Source organism: Lytechinus pictus, chromosome 2, assembly GCF_037042905.1.
Source record: "Lytechinus pictus isolate F3 Inbred chromosome 2, Lp3.0, whole genome shotgun sequence".
NCBI lineage: Eukaryota > Metazoa > Echinodermata > Echinoidea > Temnopleuroida > Toxopneustidae > Lytechinus > Lytechinus pictus.
Genome location: NC_087246.1, coordinates 54,843,813 through 54,868,150, shown reverse-complemented (window position 1 = coordinate 54,868,150; position 24,338 = coordinate 54,843,813). Strand labels below are relative to the sequence as shown.

General features: G+C 35.1%; 1 protein-coding gene across 1 annotated transcript; it reads left to right on the top strand.

Annotated features, from left to right (window-relative positions):
* The first annotated feature begins 4,728 nt into the window (after positions 1-4,728).
* On the top strand, positions 4,729-21,531 carry LOC129253952 (ribosome quality control complex subunit TCF25-like). Its single transcript, XM_064095190.1, has 16 exons — positions 4,729-5,208; positions 9,174-9,369; positions 9,827-10,024; positions 10,614-10,825; positions 11,465-11,547; positions 11,745-11,778; positions 12,419-12,515; positions 13,114-13,213; positions 13,819-14,005; positions 15,364-15,469; positions 16,694-16,858; positions 17,510-17,595; positions 17,982-18,137; positions 18,885-19,055; positions 19,835-19,919; positions 20,445-21,531. The coding sequence occupies exons 2-16, from the start codon at positions 9,184-9,186 to the stop codon at positions 20,664-20,666; spliced, it is 2,088 nt and encodes a 695-aa protein (XP_063951260.1). The 5' UTR covers positions 4,729-5,208; positions 9,174-9,183; the 3' UTR covers positions 20,667-21,531.
* The last annotated feature ends 2,807 nt before the right edge of the window (positions 21,532-24,338 follow it).

Sequence of the window (24,338 nt, the reverse complement as noted above, 5' to 3'; positions counted from 1 at the left end):
TTTAAATTGTTAGAGCAAATTTCATGAATTATCAAATTGAAATTCCATGCATGAGTGAGCATGAATTGCAATCTTTAGTGAAGCATTTTAACTTTACAATGTGGGTCTCAGCAGTGTGTTCATTGAAGTCAGGAGAATAGGGGTAAGAAATGACTTCAGTGGGTGAAGTAAGCTGATGGGAAAAGGGTCAACAGAACGTTTAGCCTCCCTCCTACAGGTCCGTCCCTCCCCCCTCCTGTTGAGATTGAGACTGATTGCTATTACATGTACGCATTAAGTGCAAAGCGGACTGTCAATTTGATAATAAATTCTAAAAATTAGATCATCAACTTTTATCTATCATTCATTCAATCAACAATCTGTTAGTAAATAAACTCAATCAATGTGATCAATCAAATATTCACCTTTTTCAATAAATTATTAATCAAACATTCAGCTTTTTCAATAAATCATTTTATAAATCATCATAATTAGCCAAGTTCTTAATAAATCATTCAATGGAAAAAAAAGACCCATCAACCATCAGTCACTTGGCATTTTAAGTTTTAAATACCAACCAAGAGAAAGAAAGGGGTGGAGGGCGGGGGTGAGTACATGACACGTAATTTGTAAGAGAACACAAAGAAGAATGCCCCTTTAACCCAGTCTTACCCTATCTCATCCCCTTGCATGTAACAGGTACCATCACATTACTCTGACTCTCACAAGCACACTTGCTAAGATCCACATAACAAACGAAAAATGCTACACTAAAATTACAATTCCTGTTTACTCATGCATTACATTTCAATTTAGTAACTCGTGAAATTTGCTTAAGAAACCAAAACTGATCTCCATTTATCAGTAATTTAGCATAACACCCTTAACTTTGCAAGTTCCAAAGGACTCACCTCTAAAAAAATGGAATTAAGGCTAATTCCTGCTCACCCTAGCAAAGGCTAGTCTCTCAGGAGGGGTGAAAGGGGTAGAGAGAGAGAGAGGGGGGGTTAAGTGTTCTGTTGACCCATATCCCGTCAACCTACTTCCCCCACCTAAGTCCTATCCCTATTCTGACTTCCATGAACACATTGCTGAGATCCACTTAAAAAGTGAAAAATTGTATTTCATGTTCACTCATACATTAAATTTCAATTTAATAATTCTTAAAATTTGCTCTAAAAACCTAAATTGATAATGCTTGATCATTGATTTATCAAAACTTTGCAAGTTCCAAGGGACTCGCATCTCAAAAACTGAAAGAAATTGGAAGGCTAATTCCTGCCCACCCTAATTTTCATACCCTTTGTTTCAGTGGGCAGTGCTCGCTCAAGCATGAAAAGTTTTCCAACTTTTTGGTGTCATTTTAAAGTTGACTTTATAGGCTTCCATGTATGTAAGTGTTTCCCCCCAAAGTGATATATTTTTTATTTGGCAGCCATTTCAAAAGTGTATAGTTTTTTTTGGGACGCACTGTAGAAATAGAATAAAATAAAATTACAAGTTTAAAAAAAAAGATAAGATTTAAAAAAATGGTCCCCGGATTTTTTTTTTTTTTTTTGGGGGGGGGTTGCAACCCCCCCAACCCTCCCTCTAGATCCGCTTCTGGCAATTCTTAGCCTAGATTGGGTAAAATCGTGAATCTTAAATCAGATTGTGACACCGACCTGCTGAGAGCTGACTCAATATGCAGGGGCGCTATTTAGAAAGTAATCGTGTATGAAGATTACACGTAATATACCTTCATTGTCGTTTTTGCTTGTCAAGGTTTTGACATTGTATTGGACACTGTATTTGTTAAAAATGGAAATAAACGAAATGAAATTAAAAAAATATTGTCTGAGACTATATATTTTTATCTAACATTGATATAAACAACTTACAGTTTACCTCTTAAAATCCAATCATGACATCAATTTACAACATAATATATAAAAGGGGCGCTATTTCTAAAGTTATCGTGTACAAAGATTGCACATTACATACTGTCGGAAAGAATTGTTTTGTTGTTGTGCTCAGTGGCAACACCAGGATTTTTTAACATGGGGGGCAAATAAAGGAACATTTTTCGGGGGGGGGGGCACTGAGGCGGACACGATTTTTTTTTTTGCCAGTTTCAAAAAATCGAGAGCGAAGTTTATATAGTTTATATTCTAGTTTAGCATAGGCTAACATCAACTTTTTTCTCACTCGCTTATGTATTATGTAGATCGTGTTAAGTCGGCCTATATTCTAGGCCCCCGCTCACAAGCCTTGCTTCTAAAGGGGTCGATCCTATTCGCCTATGCTATAATCTAATTGATACGTGTTTATGTATTCATATGCATTGTATTTATATTTATTTTGATAATAATGTGTTTTTTTAAATAAATAAACTTGAACTTGAATCATATGGTTGTCAAACTGTTACTATATATGTAAGTGAGAGTGCTCCGGGAAGTTGTTTTCTTTTGTTGATCTGTTCCACACTATGGTTTCACCCAATGGCGTAAATCCGTGTTGATGGGTGGGGGGGGATGACTGAAATATTTTGGCATTTTTTTGTGAACATGTTTTTAGATATGCAAGAAATTGTCATTGATATGTCCACAGTGGGTCACGGCATTGGGGGGGGGGGCACCAGCAAAATTTTTGAATCACTGAGTGAGTGCGCTAGTGAGGGCGCGAAGCGCGCTCAGTTGCCAGTTATACTGACCTAATATAGACATTTTAAGGACAATGTCATTAAACGGATATGTATCTCACTGATCAAATAATGCGAGCACGAAGCGCGAGCTGAATTTTTTTTATATTCACACCTAAAAAGGGACATTATAATCAAATTTGTGTAATCATGATAGGAACCTGTCTCGCTAAACAATGCGAACGCGAAGCGCGAGCTGAAAACTTAGATAATTCAGACCTGAAGTGGGGCATTCTAAGGTTTCTTTGTAGGAATTAACTAGGACCATACGTATTTCATTAACCAAACGATGCGAGCGCGAAGCGCGAGCTGAAAAAAATTTTTATATTCAGATCAGAAGAAGGGACATTTTAAGGACTGATTTTAGGAATTTATGAAGAGCAGACATATATCTCACCAATCCACTAATGCGAACGTAATCACGGACAGGAAATGTTTCATATAAGACCTTAACATGGGGCAATCACTTTTTGAGTCATGAAAAAGAAGCATATGTCACTACATAAAACAATGATAACTCAAGTGCTAGGAAATATATTTGGTTTATATTGACTTGAAAACGGGATGTTTTAGTACAACAGGATTATATATTTCGTTAAACAGACAATGCGAGCACCAGGAACAATGAAGACGTAGGCGCTGGGCAAATTATGTTTCATAAAGTTATGATAAAAATGTTTCTTATGTAATGTAACATAACATAATTATAATATGATATAACATTATAATGAATAATATTTTCTTCTTTCCCAATACGTTTCTCTCCCTCTTTTCTCCTTTCCCCCTTTTTTTTTGGACAGCCGATGGGGGGATGTGCCCCCCATGCCCCCCGTAGTTACGCCACTGTATGTCCATATGGCAAATACCCCTCCAATATTATTATCTTTTTTACCCCATGATGGTTTAATGGTTTTATTAGAGATTACATTCAAAATTTTTTGACATTCCATCTTAATCCCTTCCCGAAGACCCCAACATTGATGAATTGGAAGAAACGGGGGTTTCTCTTCAATGTTATAATAAGGACATAAGTATTTCGTTTGGAAATGGTGAACTGGCTCTTTATTTGCATTTTATGATTCAATAATATTATTTTATTTGTTAAGCGGTATTATAGGAAGAATTTTCACCAATAAAACAATTATCTCTTGTGATTTTTTTTCATTTCTTTCGTAAAAAGTGGGGGGGGGGGATGTTTGTACAGGCCAGGCCATCCCCCCCTCCTCGAAAAGTGGGGGGGGGGGTGGATATATCCCCCCCCCCCCCATCCCCCCGGGATTTACGCCAGTGGTTTCACCAAATTCAGAACAGAAGCATCTACTCTACCATTTGGTTGTGTGAACTTTCTTTAAACATATTACCATACCTTTTAAAAGTTGTCTCGCATGCATTTCATGTACCGGTATTACCAAACATAAAGCTAGAACTGGAACTAAGTTGAGCATTATTTGCCCCGGGGCAAGCCCATGAGGCCGAGGGTCCGCGAGGCCGATTTTTAAAGTGTATTTTCTTTCACTAGGATTTTTTTTTTCAATCAGTGGAAAAGTTTCAGCTTAGCATATTCTCTATTGAAAACTTAAATATAATCTTATAATGTAAAGGTTTGGTAAATCGGGACAACATGATTTATGCTCGAGTATATCTCACCCATCATTAATGTAGCTGGTGAGTCTCTTTTCAGCCGTTTATTCATTGTAAAAATCTGAAACTTGAGTTTTAAACATTTTGTTATATTGTTATTATTTCTCACTTGTGTTTCTTTTCTTGGAATGTAGATTTTAATTATTTCATTTGAAAACAGCAAGATTTGGAAATTGATAAAGTCAAATATACCATATTGTCCAGAACGATCAGAAACTTATTATAAAAATGACATTTGAACTGTCAAATTCTGGACTTAGATTATAATCTAAAGATTAGAATTTAGATTATTTGAGACAATGCCGAATGTTTCAATCTGGATTTGTCATTAAACTAATGAAATTTTCATTTAAAAAGTCTTCATCATATATAGCATGCCTTGAACTTGCGGTCTTGAAATAACTTTCGCTATTGCCTATTAATTATTTGCGACTCAGTTGATTAATATCGATGAAGACAAACATCCTGATTAAAGAAAATATAGCTCAGTCGGTAGAGCGGGGGTTTCGGATTCCGGTGACCCGGGTTCGATTCCAAATTGTGCGCTATAACCTATAGTGCCCTTTGCCTTTGGTAAGGCATTTATCCTCATTACCAGGTTACTCGGAGAGGACCTTAAGCCGTTGGTCCCCTCACTCCCCTGGGTACTTGCTCACAGGCCTTCGTGCTTTCTTAGCAGTCAGGTATAACCTCGGTATGATAAGAAAAGTCGGCCCGCAGACCCTCGGCCTCATGGACCCTCGCGCGGCCTCGGCCTCGTGGACGCTCGTCCTCGTGAAACGGTCGGCCTCGTCGTGAGAAGACCATTATCGTCACATTGAGACTGCCTGTTTAGATGGTCAAAAGGCAGAATTATTAAGTACTTTTCTTGGATACCAGTACATTGAGAACGACCAGTTGTGTGCAAAGTAGGTGATGATTAATATTTTGAAAGGTTTTGTTCGATTATTCCAACGATTTGATGTGTTTAGTTCGTTGTTTCTTTACTTCGGTCCCACATGGCTCGGATTGTGTAGTGTACTATAGTGTAGTTAGTAACATTGACATTGTTAAACGCGTGTGGAGGTATAGACTATAGACTATAGTCACGTATTGTAATTGTATGACCGGACACTATTATGATTCTGGACGCGCATATTACTGCGTACGAAAACAATTTCATTTTCAAACTGCATGACTTTCGCAGTTAAATTTCACAGAGCAATCCAATAGGCAATACATAGTCATAGAACAAGAATAAAAAACAAGGCAAAAAAAAACTACATTATTTATCTTTTAAATTACAGAAAATGCTTAAAATATCATATAACATAGTTTTGCATTAACAATCAAATTATGTTCTGATGGAAATATGGGCCTGATTTGATGATTTGCCGAATTTCAATCTCGTCCGCTCCTTCGATCGAATGTTGAGCCTGGTGTATTGTGGGTGCATCGACGGCTAGTTCTCAATTAAAGGAGAATGAAACTCTTGGAGCAAGTTAGCTTTTGTGAAAGCAGAAAAATCAAAGAATAAGATCAACAAAACTTTGAGTAAAATAGGACTAGCAATAAAAGAGTTATGAGCATTTGAATGTCGAGATCACTAATGCTATGGAGATCCTCCTATTGGCAATGCGACCAAGATCTGTGATGTCACACACGTACAACTCTCCCATTTGGACACTGAAAATATACCCCAAAACATCTTTTTGCTCATTCTAATCATATGACAAACGATTCATCAATGATATAATGTTGTGAAACCTCTGTACTTGTCATCTCATAAAGAGAACACCTCACCTTGTGATAGACTCTATAAAAGTGAGAATATACGTGAAATAAGTACTAAAGTAATGAGGGAGTTGTACGTGTGTGATATCACAGATCTTGGTCGCATTGCCGATGGGAGGATCTACATGGCACTAGTGATCTCAATATTCAAATGCTCATAACTTTCTTATCATTCATTCAATCTTCCTCAAACTTTCAACAATATGTTTCTTTGATTTTTCTCTTTGATATGGATTCAGCTGGTTTCAAGGGTTTCATTCTCCTTTAAGGTACCCGTGCGCGAGGTTTACCGTGATTAGAGCCGTCGACGATCGACAGCGCATCGATAGAACTTGATGAGCGTCATACGATATGAACGAGCATAATATTGGAAAGTGCCATGGAACATGCAGTAAAAAAGAAAAAAAAATAGCAAACACAAATTTATTACCAACATCTGCTCACATTCGATATAAAAAAGCAAACGAAAACTTAAAATTTACTCATGATAACATATATGAAGAAAATATCATATAAATTCTTTCTTACATCATTACAATCAAGAATATCTTTACCCGTCCGGCGCGCGTCCGGAATCATGATGTAATTTGCCGTGCACAAAAATAATTGTTTTTCGCGGAGGGGTATGAGGCAAGTGCGATGCAAAGGTAACGGTTGGTAAATGTAAAATAATTTTATCATATTCATAATTTTCATAATATTTGGAATAGCAAGTGCGAATTTTTCTTGATTGTATTTCCTCTAGTTGTAATTTTTAAAGCATTGAAATAAAGGTGTCCGGCAATAGGATACACTGCCATATATGTGTATGTATGCACCAAAAATTTGATTTGAGATTCTTCTTCTCTTGTAATTTTCAAAGGGATCTGCATCCTATCACAAAGTAAAATCAAACTTGAAATATTGCATGCACTGGATGAGGTGAGAGGAATAGTTTTGCATCTGTGGTCGTGTGAAAGTACTAGAAAAGCGAGAGATACATACTTATCAGTGCATGTCACTCATTCAATGAACAAGGTTATGAATCTGATATAACCTCATTCTCTGTTACTACTCCATGTGTGGCAAAATAATAAGGTTGGCAAGGTTTGGCATATTTTCTCTTTTTCTTTTGGACAAATGCTTGATTTTTTGACATTGTCAGTTTCCATTACAGCTTTTTATCATATAACTTGGCTCTTAAGTAATTTTGATTCTTTTAATTATTTTATCTCTAAATTAAAGACAGAGATTGAAAAACGATAATTTTCTTGCCATATTAATTTCCACCAATAGAGGACGTACACAAAAATATGCCCAACATTTTTTAGCGCTCTGGTGAATACAGAAATTATTCCCAAAATACTGATGAAAAACAAATTGCAAATGTATGGAAATTAATATTTTTGGTCACAAAAGTGATATCTTAATGATTTTTCAAAGTGTGTGTTGTGTATTGCATAGGCATACCCCATAGTCCTACCTGTAGATTCCCCACAGGCAGGATGGTTGCAGTGACCAAGTGGTGCATGTCAAATTGACATGAGACTACTTCTTCCGCATACATTCGTAATTCCGAAGCTTCGTTATTCCGAAGGTTCGTATATTCCGAAGGTTCGTTATTCCGAAGGTTCGTTTTTCCGAAGGTTCGTAATTCCGAAGGTTCGTTAATCCGAAAACGAAATGAGGTTCGTAATTCCGAAGGTTCGTTAGTCCGAAAACTAAATGATTAACGAGCCATATTTCGTTTTCGGACTAACGAACCTTCGGAACAACAAACCTTATTTTGTTTTCGGATTAACGAACCTTCGGAACAACGAACCTTATTTCGTTTTCGGATTAACGAACCTTTGGAACATCGAACCTTATTTCGTTTTTGGATTATCGAACCTTCGGAATAACGAACCTTCGGAATAACGCCACAAATGTTCGGATTAACGAACCCTTTTACATTTTCGGATTAACGAACATCGAGGTATATTAAATAGGCAATTTACGTGTTTCGGAATTATGAGCCTTCGGAATAAAGAACCTTCGGAATTACGAAGTGTAACCACTTCTTCAATCTTTGTCTGGGAGTTTGTTCCTATCAGGGAAGGATCTTTGGGCAAGAATAAACCTGAATTTCTCTAATATTCTACAAAAGTTTATGGATACTGTTCCTTATAATTCATATTCTGCATAATAATAATATTCCACATTTATATAGCGCTTAATACATCGGAACGACGTCTCTAAGCGCTTTACAGACATATCATTACCCCGGTCATCGGATCCTTGCATGCCCGCATACAATGTATGCACCTTCTCCACTCCCTGGGGAGCATTCCAACAAGAGTTCCAAGACTCAATTGCTAGGCATACTACATATACATGTAGGCTTTCACATCCTACCGGGTACCCATTTAACACCTGGGTGGAGAGTGGCAAAGTGTGGATTAACGCCTTGCCAAAGGACGTGAGGCCATGGTGGGATTCGAACACACGACCCTCTGATTACAAGGCGAGAGTCAGAACCGCTACACCACGACGCTTCTATAATTATATTTTCTTTTTTAAAAACCTCTGACAAATGTAACAAATTCGAATGTTCTGCAGTGCTCCAAAAGAGACCCTACACATATCCAAAGTCTCATCTAATAAAGCAATTTATGACTATCACTGCTGCTTGTCTTTAAATTTTAGATTGAAAAACATAAATTATTATGGTACCTCACATTTGCACACTTCCAGGATTTTGATGATGGACTGGAGAGGGGGACATGTACTTCATTTTTTTCTCACAATTTTAACTCATAATTTTTAATTGAATAAATCTTGAAATATGTGTCTCCGTATTAATTTCAGAGGTACAAAAGTTTGTTTTCATTGCCTGTTTTCTTTTATTACAATCGCGCTGATTGCTTTTTACCATTTCAACCATTGCAGAATTCAGAAACCGGTCCACCCTGTACCCAGACACAAGAGGAAAATGAAACATGAAAAAAAATCAGGCCTGAATCAAAATGGGTGCACGAATGTATCTTTCACTTCTTTCTTTATCTTGGAAACTGAAACTGGTAATTAGCCAATGTACTTTCACAACTTTAAAGTAAACATACATGTATTTTCACAATTTCAGCATTTACAAGATGTCGTCACGTGCTATGAGAAAATTATGTAATGAACCTGACATTGTGCTCAAGGATGAAGTGGCCAATGATGAGGAAGAGGAGATAGAAGATGATGTGGAAGTTCAAGTAGCAGCAGATGATGTTGTAAGACCTAAGAAACCCAAGGGGAAGAAAAAGAAGAAAGTCGTAAATCCATTTGAGTTGGTAGGTATGAATATTTTCTTTGTCTTTATCTTTCTTACAAAGAATTAATTTGTTAAGGTGGATGATAAAAAAGAGGAAGAAATCATCCTATCTGAAACAGACAAATAAAACGTGGTATTATTAAGAGGTACATGTACCGTACTTTGTTTATGTTTACTGACTTAACCGTCAAAAAGGTGTTATTTATGTAAATTTTGAAAAATATTCTCAAATTTGCCACTCATTCAAGATATGATTGAGAGCTGTGAAAAAAAATCAAGTTGGAGTTCAATCACTGTAAAGAGGGCAGTTCTAAGGCTCAGTAAATTTCAAAACTATTTTCGTGCAATGGCAATATCAACATATTTGTAAAGTGACTGTGAGAATGATATCTTGGCTCTTGAATCACTGCATGTGAGACCTTTCTCAAATTAAAAGATTTGCTCCTTGATAACATAAATTCTGTATTTTGAAATAGTTGAATGATATAGAGGATGCCCAGTCAGATGGTGAAGAAGATGCTGAATTAGATGAGAATGAGAAAACTGATAAAACTACAGAAGGACTTCAAAATGGACTGGATGTTCAAACTACAACGGAAGTGAAACCCAAAAAGAAAAAGAAAAAGAAGAAGAAAAAGCAGAAGGGAGGAACCAGCAGTGGACAAGCAGATGATGTGAGTGTTGGAAATAATTGTTCCTTTGTTTGCACTGCAGTTCATGCTTTTCAAGTGTAATTGCTCATTTTCCTGTCATCGTTTTTTATTCTTACACTTTTGGTATTTTTTTTATAATGCAATATATTTATATATGTTCGTAAAATAAAAAGTTTAGGGTTTTTGTGTGTTGCTCTGAACAAATGTTAAAAAACCATCTTCAAATTTCATCTGTATTGATATGTCTATGACCCGATCATTGATCGTTATGTTAGGTCAAATCTGGTCATGTGGTTGATACAGGCGGCAGTGGATAGCCAAATTTTTTAAAGTTTTTTTTTCTTTTTGTCTTGAGATCAAAAGTTGAAATCCTGAATAAATGTTAAGCAGTATGAGATATTTTGAACAAAATTGTCGTGTAATTATCATTTTTCGTATGACTGTGACGCCATCTCTAAATTCTGTACAAAACTGCAACTTCTTATCTTTGGATGTACTTTATTATATTACAATGAAAGCAAGTAGTCCATATCTATATAGGAAATGGATTATCAAATGTATTACTTAGAGTAAACGGTCTTGTACATTTGTATTTGTTATGATTTCACAGGAAGATGAAATCGATGCGAGTATTCGAGAAGTCAATGAGATCTTGAAGACAAGTCCCCCTCTTTCCACCAATGCACCATCATCATCATCAATGGAGCAAGGTTCCAGGCTGACAAATTCCAAACCATTATTAGCTATTGAACATAAACATCTCAACCCAGAGAATGAGTTGAGAAGAATATTTGGAGCCAGTGTCATTAGAAACGAACAAAGGTAAATCAACATACATGTATATATTTTTGGTTCCACTTTAAGAATTTTGGAAGGTGTTTTACAAAAGTTATGTGTGACTTAAAGTCATGCACGAGTCTTTTTTATTTGAAGCCCTACATAATTCAAACCCTTTCAATAGCCTCTTGTTTGATATTCACAACAATTTTAAGAGATCCTATGGCATGATACATGTATTTATTTTAAGCAACACATTCTAAAGATTTTTTAATTGATATGTTATATTTTTGTTATATCTCTTGTATATTTTTCAATAAATCATATATCTATACAAAAAAATCAAGCACGAGTGACTATGATTGCCAGATTTTTTTTTTTCATCATTTGCAATGTTATATATGAAAGTACCACAGTTCTATTTCATGAATGGCACTATTCAATCATAGATATTTGGATATAAAACCTTCATATTTCTGGTTTTATTTCTACATATCTTAACATCATTGTCTGCCACAAGCCCACAAACAATTTCATATTTTTTTCCATCTAAGCTTTCACAAAGTGTCTAACTCCCATTAAAAACAATGCATTTTCATGATTATGCATATGTCAAAGTGAGATCTCTTGTAAGCTACGATGATTCATTTGATTGTCAAAATGATATTTCTTTGTTTTATGCAGGCAGAGAGGGAGAAACCGGCAGTACCAGAAATCAACCTGGCTAGTAACAGCTAAGCAATCATGGCCTAAAATGACAAAAACAGGTAAATTAAAGTATCATAGAACATAATGTCTTCTGAATTTATTGTGATATCCAAATGGAAAATTTGATGTTTTGCACTTAATGTTTCAACATTTGAATTTTTACTCTTGCCCATGACAATATTTCTTTTGAAAATATTTATGTTCTTACCTTAGGATAGAAATTAGTTCATTTTTCTTTTTCATTTTGTTTTGACAGGTTTATCAATGATACACATCACTACAGAGGGAAGGTAAGCATTTGTTGAAGTTGTGATTTAATTCTCTCTTTTTTGTCACAATAATTATATTTTAGGGTTGATGATTATGAACGTTTATTAGCTTGTATCGGTTTATTTTGTAACGAGTTGAACCACTAATAGATGTTTGCTTATTCAAATGTTTAAATGTTGGTTGACTTTTGTGGTTGATGTTTAAAGACACTATGCCTCAGCCCCTTTGAGCAGCACCAACTCAAGACCTTCAATTGCTCACATAGTTCTTGGATCTTAACACAGAATGCAATATTTTGATCATGTAGTCTTTAAATGCAAACCCACAAGAACAAAAAAAGTTTACATTTCTCTTTACATCATGGTGTTTATAGTGTACTACAAAACATTCCTGTTCTTCAAAGAAAATCAAATAATTATTGTATATTTTCCCCAAAAATTAATAGTATATTTCTGTTTTTTAAACAAACAGTTATTGCATCAAAATTGTCCTAATATATGTAATGCACATTAGCCTATTGCCAGAGATTCACTGTTGCTTGAGTGCTTGGACTTCAGAACTCCTTTAAATTCAAAGTCTGTGTAATTTTTATAGTTGTTGATGTATTCAAATTACATGATCCTTATTTTTCCATGTATAAACTTTTTTTTGTAAATACAGATATCACATATTTGAATATGAACATTCTAAGGATTATCAGAATGTCCAGTTTGATTTCTTGGATGCAGTAGAAACCATGAATCCAGCTAATATTATGGTGAGATCTAGAAACGGAACATTTTATGGATTGATTGGTCAGACATTTTCACTCATTTTGGCTCTTGGTCTTTCAAATGTCTCTTATCTGTAGAATGGGGCCTTGGGGTCACAATTTCATAGGCTCTTTACCTTCCACAATAACTGTTAGATTCAGTAGACTGATTAGAATTAATCGTGGTTCATAAAGTCCTATGGGAGACAAAATCTGATTAGATCATAAAGTTTTTTTATATTTAGAAGTAAACTGTCTATTGTATTTTAGATTTTGCAATGGAGGAGACATAAATTTGGACTACCGGTATGTGCAGTCAAGTATCCGTCAAACTATTATTGCAAGTGGAATGTTTATTTGAAACTTAAATATAAAACACTGTTTGTAGTCACTAGTAAAATAATGGATTCTTCAGTGACATATTTTGTACCTCAATGTTTATAATTTCAAGTAGAGTCTCTCAACACATGGCATATCTATCAATAACATTTTGCCCGGCAATCAATTAAATTTAAAAAGTTTGTACTATGTGAAATGCATGTTGACGTCACCTTTGATGAGTTAGAAAACTTTAGGAAATTATATTTTTGGTTTCTAATTACAGGCCATAATGAATGCACACCCATATCATATAGACAGCTTGCTTCAGCTCAGTGAGGTCTCTAGGATGAATGAAGATATGGGAATGGCAATAGATCTTATAGGTATGCGAAAAAATCTAGCATTTTTAAACCTCAGAATCCCTCATAGATTCTTACCCAGCAAATTTAATGTTTTGAATGTAAAATTAGTTAATATTTTTTTACTTCTTTATCTGGGGAATCTTTTCTTTCATTTTATTTCAAGAAGTTTAAAGTTTCAAGTCTCAAGAACAACATATATAGCAAGATGAACAAAGTAAAAAAGACATATATGATTGAATCTTGTTTGACACATTTCATGTATTTAATTTCCTATGAGAAAACAGTAAGGTGTTGAATTTGAAGTTATTCTTATTATTTTTATTTTATCATTTCAGATTGTATATAATATCAAATCAACCAGAAATAAATATCTTTAAAGATAAATGTAAAGTGCAATCAGTGTAAACCATTCATGAGTATTAATTGCAGAAAATTTATCATTGTTTCTGTTCCAATTTTACGAATGAATAAATGCCTGACTTTCTCAATAATTACATTTCTTTCATACAGAAAGAGCACTGTATGTGTACAAGAGTGCCTTAATTCAAATAGTGTTTAGTTTAGCTGAGGAAATGTGTTAGTTTACTCATGAATGATTTTCTCATGATTATATTTCTTTCATACAGAAAGAGCACTGTACGTGTACGAGAGTGCCTTCCACACATTGTTTAGTTTAGCCGAGGGAACGTGTCAGTTAAGCTATAGACATGCTGAAAATAGAGGTCTCTTCATTGCTTTATTCAGGCATCTTACCTGCCTAGGTCAGAAAGGTTGTAACAGAACAGCTCTGGAATTCTGCAAACTCTTATTAGGGTGAGTACTAACTGTATATGAACATGTTTTGGAATACTGATAGAGGTAAAAGGGTAATTTTTACACAGTAGACTTGTTAGCATGAAATAATTTATATTGTTGGTCAAAATCTTAATTGTTTTGTATCGAATACACTACACCAAAACCTTTAATATTATTATAAATTGTATATGTTGGTTGAAGATATTTATCTCTGAAAGGTGCTTTTTATAAAGAATTTCATTTCCTTCATAAAAAGCAAAAGAGATATAACATATTTTGATTAAAGACTAGCATTTCCTGTATATTTGCTCTGTATTGGTCATTTTTGTCATTGATCCAGATAATGGTATATATGCTGCTAGAGCAATGGTATAAATTCAGTGGGTGAGATACATGTAGGGCACGATGATATCTAGTCCTATCGTAGGTGGCTCTTTTCGATCTTTGACTTGAACACCGCTAGTGACGTGCTGTTCACTACCTCTGATGGGAGATGGTTCCAAGCCAAAGGGGTACACACACAAAATGAATGTTTCACTTGCTGAGTGTTTGTTGGGTGAATAGTGTAACCTTTGTTGTGGTTTACTACTTGCCTTTCTATAATATTTTGTACACAAAACTATAATGAAGTCAACCATAATAACATTCACCACAATGATGAATACTTATATTTTTAGGTATATATGTACTTTCAGTTTTGTTTTTCAGTCTTGTTCTTTGTCTTTTTCACAAGTGCACATTGATCATGATACAAATTGATTTCTAAGCTCATATCCCTAAAATATTATAAGTATTCATTATTGTAGTGGATGTTTGGGATTGATTTCATTATTGTTTTGTGAAAGTTGTCATGACGACTTGTCAGAGATTTTAACCTTCATGAAACAGTTCCCAGATAAGGGTCTGATTTCTGCCATTAACTACTATTATAACAGGACTAAGCAGCAAAATAAATATCCAGGTTTCCATGGTAACCTTAATGGCAAAGTTATCATAATTAGTTGGTCTATATAAAACAAACCAATGATCTTTGCATGATGTCCATTCATGTATACTGCCATACTTTTGCAAAATGAAGCAAGTTACATAAGTATCATTTGTTGTAAATGGAGCAATGTGTGTTCGTCATTTACATAGGCATCAATGCAATTTAACAGCATATTTTTTTCAATATCTTTCCATAGAACAATAATTTCTTCCCAAAATTTTGCCTGAACGTGCAACATACAAAGGGAGTTTCAGAAACAGCAATAACTCTAATTCGACTGATGTGTCACTTGCTTCCTTTTGCAAAAGTTGGGCAGTATAGCCCGCCGCTATTAGTAATTAATCTCACTTGTGATTTAAATAACTGTTGTTTTTTTTCTTTCCTGAAGATTTGAGCCAGATAAAGATCCTCTTGGTGTACTTCTCATGCTAGACTACTATGCATTGAAGACAGATCAATATGATTACCTCATCAGAATGTATGCTGAATGGGAGGTATGACATATGAATGTATGATTGTCGAGTTTAATATTTCCAGGCTGAATCCAAAGCGGGGGCGGGGGGGGGGATTTCAAATGCAAAATATATATTTAACCAAAACCTAGGATTTTGAATTTTCAAGATAATTTTTAGATTATGTGTCAATATTATGTTAAACAGTGGTATATTGGTTTATTTGGTTAACAGGTATTGTAAAATTGAGGAGTATAATTTCAGGATACTGGGTCAAAGGTCACTTTAACTTGGATAAGAACTTTGTTTCTTATTTTAACCCTTTGCGTGCTGATGTTGCAATTTTGCACATTCGTACAATTAAATTCAACAATCGTAATTATTAGTCTTCTCCCCTACCTTCAAATTAAATAAGCTAATGAAAGGCAATATTTCTGGGATGGCATCTATATAATAATAATAAGTATCAATGGTGCAATATGGGTATATTAAATTAAAGAAAATAACATGATGAAATGGTCATTATTAGAGTTAAAGAATAATACATTGAAACTTATATGGACAAGTTTCTTTGTCAATGTCAAGATTACAGATTACTTGAGGTCTGCAAACATAGGATATATCATGACATGAATGCTTTTATATGTATAATTGATATCAAAAGGTCTAATGAACTTTGACCTTGACCATGTGACCTGAAACACATGTACATGCTGGAGGGCTGGATGATCAGTGTCATGTCCAAGTTTCATGAAATGGGTCCATACACTTTTTCAAAGTTTTATGACATTGTTTCATTTTGCAGGTAACACAAAAACGTAGTCTCAAAAGTTGTGTAAGACTTGAAATGAAAAAGTCGTAAACAATGCTGCACAAACCTTTCACCTTTTGAAAAATTATTCAGCTCTGATGTTTTCAAAGTCAGCACTACTGCTATATTGAATTGGTGTTCTTCTTGTTCATGAATATCTCAAAATCATATTTCATTAATCCCATTACATGCTTTTTAAGCATTACAATGTCAATAGCATACTAATTATCACTTTTAATCCAATTTTGGGGTATATTCCATGATAATATGTGCAAAGATATGAATGTAATGTGTAGGACATGCCAAACTTACTAATCAGGATATTGATCAGTTCAATATGTAATGTAAATTCCATTTCTGACTTGCCATTTTCTGTCCACTAATTTGAACAACCATACTACTTGACTGAGGTTTTTATTATCCGTTCTCTGAAAACTATCTTTCATGCTATCCAGGCACATCGGAACCTGTCCCAGCTTCCTAACTGGGCATTCTCCATCGCCATGGCGTATTTCTATAGCATCTCATCTTCATCCTCACCTCCATCATCATCTTCCAGTCCACCAGATACAACCAAAGCTGATTTTCTTCTCCAAGATGCTCTCATTATGTTCCCCTCAGTAAGTATAGTATTGACGTTATTTCATGTCTCCTCGATTATAATTTATTATAAGAAAAAAATCAATGATGATACTAAAATTAATGTGTGCACTATTGGCCATTCAGAGAATTGAAAATATGTATATTGTGGCAGCATTTCATAAGACTTAAATTTTCTTCCAAGCTATTCTTACATTCTTTTTTTACCTTGTAATATTTTTAAAATTTGGAATAAAATAAATTTAAATTATATTGAATTGAAAAAGACTAGGGCCTGATTTTGTTATTGCTATCTAGTGTTACTTCATATACCATGGAATCTGGGCTCATATTAGCCAATGAAAATAAATGTTTACATAATAGTAACTGATATGTGTATATGTTACCTTGATACATATGGGATTTCAACTAGAGGACGAACAAAAACATAGCATATTAACAACAATAATTGATCAGTAAATGATAGAAAATGGAAAGAAAGAATTGATGAAAGTTGAACGATGTAAATATAATCTCTTTGTTACATCAAAGAGGAAGAAAAACAGTTCACAGCATGTTAACAACAATGACTGAATAGTAACTGAAAGAAGAAATAGAATGAAAGAATGGGGGAAAGTTGAAAAAAAAGAAGGTTAACCATGGCAATGTTATCTCTTTGATACACCATACAGGTACTTCTTGCCCTGCTAGAAAAATGCAGCATTCAACCAGATGCAGTGATCGCTAGCCACACATTCTTCACTCAATCAACGACATCGTAAGTCTCTACCTTCATAGTTATATTTTATTTATGAATTACAAGAACATCTGCAAGAATATCTCTTATATAGAGAATTATATCATTTGATAAGTTTTGATGGAAGAATGTTTGATGATTTACAGAATACTGCACTTATTATAGAGAGAGAGCCTTTTCTTTTATGTGCTTAATAAATCAATGTTTGTTATAATATAATTGTCTTTATGATAATTAGAAAGAGATAGAGAGGGAGAGGTGAGTAGATAGGAAGTACATGTATACAGATTAACATGTTTAAATTCTTATTTACAGCAAAGATAGAGATCAATTCTTAAGATCTTTTGGTATGATTTAGATATGAAGTACTGATTCCAGTAATATATAAGTTTTGAATTCTATTGCAGTCATTCAGCGCTGACACAGCTTGTAGACCTGTTTATCGCAAGGAACTATTCTTTCTGGAAGGAGTCAGAAAGCATGGCATGGTTGGAGAGGAACGCTAGAGAGGTCATTCGCAGAGTGGATGCGGGAGAGCAAAAGGTCAAGGAATATGCTGAAAAGTAAGATTAAAGATATATCTGCTGTTAATGTCATAAGAGAATGGGAATTTCATTAATGAGTCTGTGTACTTATTAGCTAAAAATGATAAATATATAAATATATATTTATATAGCAAAAAATGATAGTATCAAGTCTTTATAAATTTGGTAAAGGGAAAATGATGATGATTTGGTAAAGGGAAAATGTTACATACCAGTATATAGGAGAAGCATAAAGATACGGTATAGGTATAGCAGACAAACTATTAAGAAATATTGCCTGGTTGAGAATGAAATTGTAAAGAGAACATGCATAACTTATTCTGGGTCAATTTGAAAAAAGAAAAAAAAAGAAAATACATCTGATTTGTACCCAGGTATCTTCAACCCTTAGTTTTGAATACTGTGAGTGCTATTAAAGAATGCTATGTTGAAAGGTGGTATGGCCAACCAGAAAATGGTGGCAATTTTTTTAGAAAATCAAACAAAGGCAATGATTAAAACAAATAGAGAGTGGGAATTAAGAGAGTGGATGTATTATGAATGCAATTCAAGTAGTCACTATGTCTTTTCTTCATGTAGAGTGTTTACTCTAGCGACACTGGTTGACAGATACGGGCCACCATTGGTGACAGAAGTCATAAATAATAATAAAAATTGGAGTGTGTTTCGTGTATTAACTTGGGTCACCCATGTTTTGACCCAGTAGAGGAACTGGCTATTGAATTGTCCTTACCTATCACATATGTATCCCTTTGTTTACTTCAGACGAGAAGCTCGTTATCATGGGACGCCTCGTAACATCTACCGCCACATCTTCCTATCCGAGCATCTTGGAATAAAGCTCAAGTTACCACCAGAGCTGGCCAACACGCCTGTTATGTCGTTTGATCCTCTACCTCCCAAAGACTCAGACATTGGCTATTCAAGGCCTGATCAGTAAGTCATTTGAAATACACCTGTTAAATGTCTTGATCCCCTGCCACCTAAGACTCAGACATGGGCTATTCAAGGCCTGATCAGTGTAAGTCATTTCATTTTCCCACATACAGTACTCTGCTTACCATTTATTTAATGGCATTTCCCCAATGCCTCGGTCATATGATGCAATAGCATATAGACTAGTTGTGTATTGTGTGGATATATACAGCAACTTGCTGACCACTATTCCCATAGGCTGTTTACTGGGATCACAGTTTTCCAGTAGGCAAAGGGGGGGGGGGGGTAGCTGTAGACTTAATTATTCAATTCTGATAGTCCTTGTACGTGGATCATTCAGTCCCAGTAGGCAACATATTAACTCAAGTAGCTGTAGTGAACAATTATTTGAGAGAACATCTTTAAAATCAAGTTTAATTGGTAATTTATCACCATAGAAGTTCTGACATTACCTAGATCAAAAGTTGTGAGATAATGAAATCTAAGGAAAAGCTATTAAAGTATGCTGAATATAAGCAACAAAGATAAACACTAATAGGCTCGTGTATTAGAGCATTGCTTGAAAAAAAAAACACTTCTTTTATTTTGATTCTTATTGAGTTTCTATCAGAATCATCATACATATATTTTCCATTAATACATACAAATTCTTGGGTGGTCAATTTTTTGGATTTATTGTATGATCATTGTCATAGCTTGTATATTAATATATTCAGTTGTATTTTGATTGCTTAATGCTCTTCTCAAGAGTTTATTTGACTCACTTTTTTTGTTTCCAGTCGATTGAGGCCCGTCTCAAGAGGGCATGCTGGGAATATGTTTACAGAGTTTCTGCGTTCAATTGTTCCATCTTATACACCACCGGTGAGTTTGTCTCTATAATCATGTATTGACCACTATTCTTGGAATTTGGATTATATCATTGTTAGATGAAATTAAATAACTGAACTTAATCAAAGTTGAAATTTAACCCTATTGATTAATATGCAGTAGTACATGATCCTCTTGGCACGATCTGACCAATGAAGTCATGCCTTTGATAACGCACACAACTAGGCATTTAAATTTACACACGAGCCCGATACGCGCGAAATTAAGTAATTTTTACAGGAAATCTGCTTAAACCTTGGATTCAACCGTGGGTTTTCAAAACCACCTATGTGAATTCGGGCCATTAGGTCTTGTCCTGCCTGACAGATAAAGGATGAGGGATATATAGGTGTATGGCTTTCCCAGACAAAGATTTTCATCATGGTTTGCTACTTTAATAACATGAAATGTGAGATTTTTTTTATTGGATGGAATGATGCTGTGTAGCAATGATGATGGATCACCATTGATTTTTGTTTTTAGTGCAAATATTGAGTTTTAACTTTCTTTTCTCCCCAGCCCCCTGGTGAAGCTGGAGCCAATGACAACGAAGGAGACGAGGATCTGGGTGCCGCAGGAGGCTACCTGAGTCAGAACAGCAATCTCCGGCAGGGAGTGGGAGCTGTCATGGAGGCCATGAGGGAGCTCCTCCAGACATTGGAGCCGTTACAAAGACCTGGAGACAATTCTGATGAGGAGCAAGGAGGAGGTGGTGGACCTCAGCTAGAAGAGCTCGACTGAAATATCATTAATACTATTGTAATCGTCTATACTGTGCTTGAAGCAATAACAACCATGTGAAGCTATGTCTATTTTCATCTGAAGTTTCTCCTTAACTGTAAGAACTCGAAGAGTGGACTAATGTGGAGCAACCATCCAAAGTTTATCGTTTGTTTCATAAAAGGTTTTCAAAAGAGCAGATATCAGACAGCTTCAGATGTGCATTCTCCTCTATCCTGTGTCACTTTTCAAGTTGGAAAAATATGCCATCTCACATCCTTGGACTACAGCTTCAAACTTCTTGCCCTTTTGGGACATCTTATTTCCAATCTTAAGCAAGGTGACAAGAGACCTGGGGAGTGTTTAATGTAACATCTTGTCAGCGATTTTCACTGACAAATTTACTCTGAGCCAATCAGACATGAGGATTTAAATAGCTTATGACAAATATTGAAAATCACAGTTCGCTCTATGATGAAAGGTTCCCTGGCGTCTCATGTGCATACATGAAGCAACACTTATTGCGAAATTTGCAGGACAAATTCAAAGCTCCCTACCTTATTCTTGGTGATACAGCATCAACTTTGTATTTCATTTGAAGAAGATTTTAAGTGCCTTATAAGTGACTAGAAGCTCGGAACATAAGTAGTAGTAGAGAGCAACATTTTCTCTGCTTTAACAGGGGGATTCAAGGCTTACTTAAAGGGATCGTTTAACATTGTGAGAAGCTGATTTAAAAAATTCTCAAATTAAGATGAATTATGTTTATGAGTTTATGTATTTGTTCTAAGAAACCCTGGAAATCATCTTTATTTTGGATGAAAAGTTGTTAGTAGGTGTGAAAATGTGATTATATTAAAACTCGTCTACTAGACGTTTACTGTGACTTCCCGATTTGAAAATAAATTGTATGCCTCCCTCTGCGTTGAGATCGTAACGGACACGCAAGCGAGAACTGTCAATCAACCAACAGTGAATGGGGGCAAGGCCGCTCCGGCCGGCATACACTGAGAATTGTAAACATTACATGCAGCGCATGTTCTCTGCTGGCTCGTTTCTATGGTGCCTTGACGGTTCTAGTCGAAGCAGAAAGAAGAAAAACAGATTCTGATGGCGCAACGAAAGATACGTACAAACCATCTAAGATAAGAAAAATGCAGACTTACTGACTCCTCGCCGGGATGGTAGTAACGTGGCAAATTTGGGGCGATGTACTTTAATATTCCATGAAGATAAAGCGAAAGTGTAGCATTAGAATAAAATATGTGCGATCCAGAACATCATACATGTACTTGAGAATAGAATAAGAACATATGTGGTCTCTCGAGCTCTGCGTGTGTCGTGAGCTGATACATGGATCATGGCTAGCTGAGGAAGGACGGCTTTATCCCATGCGTGAACGTTTCGTTGTTTATGTGGGTAATGCAAATTACTTGGTATTACGTAAGACTCTTCCCATATCGCTAGAAAAATGAACATAATGCAGGACATTCATTTTTAATTGTGCAGTCACATGATTATAACATTTCATTTATTCAAGACTGTTTCTCTAATGGGCCGAGCACCTTTTTGAGAGCAGTAATCAAAGCTTGTATAGTAAATATGCCATGTTTTAGCCACGTGTGCACTCCCTTCCTTTGAACGCGAGGTCCTTTCTTCTTCTTTTGCATGACAAATTTTTGGCGAAATTCCTTCAATTTTTAGATGAAAACCTTTTTTTTTCATTTTTTGTGCTTGTCAAAATTTTCTCATGAATTGTGCCTCCTCCCTTTAGAAAAACCTGGATTCACCCCTGCAACGTAAAGCTGCCCCCCCCCCCCTCCAACACATAACTGCACAACCCAACAACCAATGTAACGAACATTTTTACAATAATTATATAAAAAGAGTTGGTGCAGCATAAAATATATAAAATATAAAGGTATATGCTGGGGATAAATAGGACATAAAAATAATTGCATTATTCTGTGGCCGGCGGCGAAAGCATAAAAATATTAGATTCTGGATTGGCGGTGTTCCGGCGGTGTTGAAGCATGATCTTCCGCCGCCAGTGCCATAATATATATTTTTACGTACTTCGGGGGGGGGGGGGGGTAAGAAATATTTCCATCCACATTTTTTCCACATCGGCTGATAAATGCTTATTATCATTTAGGGGGGGGGGTGTCCCATGCAACTAAAGTCTGAATTTTTAAGTACATCGTAGCTTTATTCTTACAATCATGGACCTACTATGGCCTAAATTAATGATGCGAGCGCGAAGCGCAAGGTAATGTTTATTTTTATTTTTCGCCTTGAAAAGAAATTAGGAGCGCGAACTTTTTTATGAACATGAACATCTTAAACGGGTCATTCTACACACTTTTGGTAATTACGCAGGATATGTTCATCGTAAACAATTCGATTTGATTTATTGTTCTCCTAAATGCGTATAACTTTTTTTATAACAAAGGAAACATAATATCGTTTAAAATTTTGGCATTAATAATAGAGTGTACTTATTAAAAATATGATTCAACCCACAAACGTACACCAAATGATCCACACCCAACTTATTGTGATATTAACAATTAGCAGGATCGAGGATTGTCATTATAAGCATATTGCTTGGAAAAAAATGACTGAAAACCCGAGATTCAAACTTAATAAATTGCATTGATTATACAACGGAATGGTACGAGCGCGGAGCACGAAGCACGAGTTGAAAATTATTAATATTTTGACATGAAGAGCTGAATCGGGTCATTCTAATCAAATACGGTCTTATGGTAAGTATAAAGTTTATACGATAAGCGAGCTGATATCTGTTGAAATTAAGATCTTAATACGAAACATTGTATAAACTGTTTTGGAACATTGCTGCATATTTTCCTAAATAATGATAAGAGCGCATGTAAAACGCAAGCTGATTTTTTAAAAGTATATTCGCGATTGATTTTTTTGCATAATGATTTCTACTTTTTCTGTTTTTAAATCGTTCCTCTTTCCTTATTTCATTCACTTTTCTTCTTCTTATATCTTTTCTTATTGTCGCTCTCTATTTCCCCTTTCTCTAGGCATAGATAGCAAAGCCCCAAGAAACTCCAGAATCCTGAGACGTCCAGATGGTATTTTGTACAAAAAAATGAAGTCACCAATCTAAAAATGTCACTTTAATCCGATTTTAAAAAATGTGGAAAGACACATGCAGGGTTCGGCGACAGGGCATATAAAGTTTAGGAATAAAATAGAGAAATGCGAGTAAACGCAAAGAGTTGAATTTGAAAAGTTTCTCGATTTTATATTAAAAATCCTACATTTTTATTTCAATAGCATGTTCGTGATAATACTTATAACCCCTTATAACATTGCATTATGAAGGGTTATATATAAATATTCCCGTGATGCACATCAGTGTTTCCACTCCTCCCGAAATTCCGAAAATTTCGGGAAATTTTACCTTTTTCAGGAAAGGTTCCGAATGAAACAAATCCATGCAGGAAATTTAGGGAAATCCAAAGATTACAAGTAAACAATAATTAAACATAGCAACTATCAACATTCATGTTATATTTTTTTTAATTGTTTGCTGAAAATTTTCTGCTCGCGCTCTGCGCTCGCATTTCGTAATGTTGATAATCTTTTTTAAAAGGGCGTGAATAAAAGGGTTTTAATTCCTTAATTTTGGTCACTTTAACCAAGTTTCGGCTGGCT

Coding starts and splice junctions, on each gene's coding strand:
- LOC129253952 (XM_064095190.1), top strand. CDS start 9,184: ATGTCGTCACGTGCTATGAGAAAATTATGTAATGAACCTGACATTGTG. Junction 10,025..10,613: donor GCAGTGGACAAGCAGATGAT/GTGAGTGTTGGA, acceptor ATGATTTCACAG/GAAGATGAAATCGATGCGAG. Junction 16,859..17,509: donor CTCTCATTATGTTCCCCTCA/GTAAGTATAGTA, acceptor TACACCATACAG/GTACTTCTTGCCCTGCTAGA.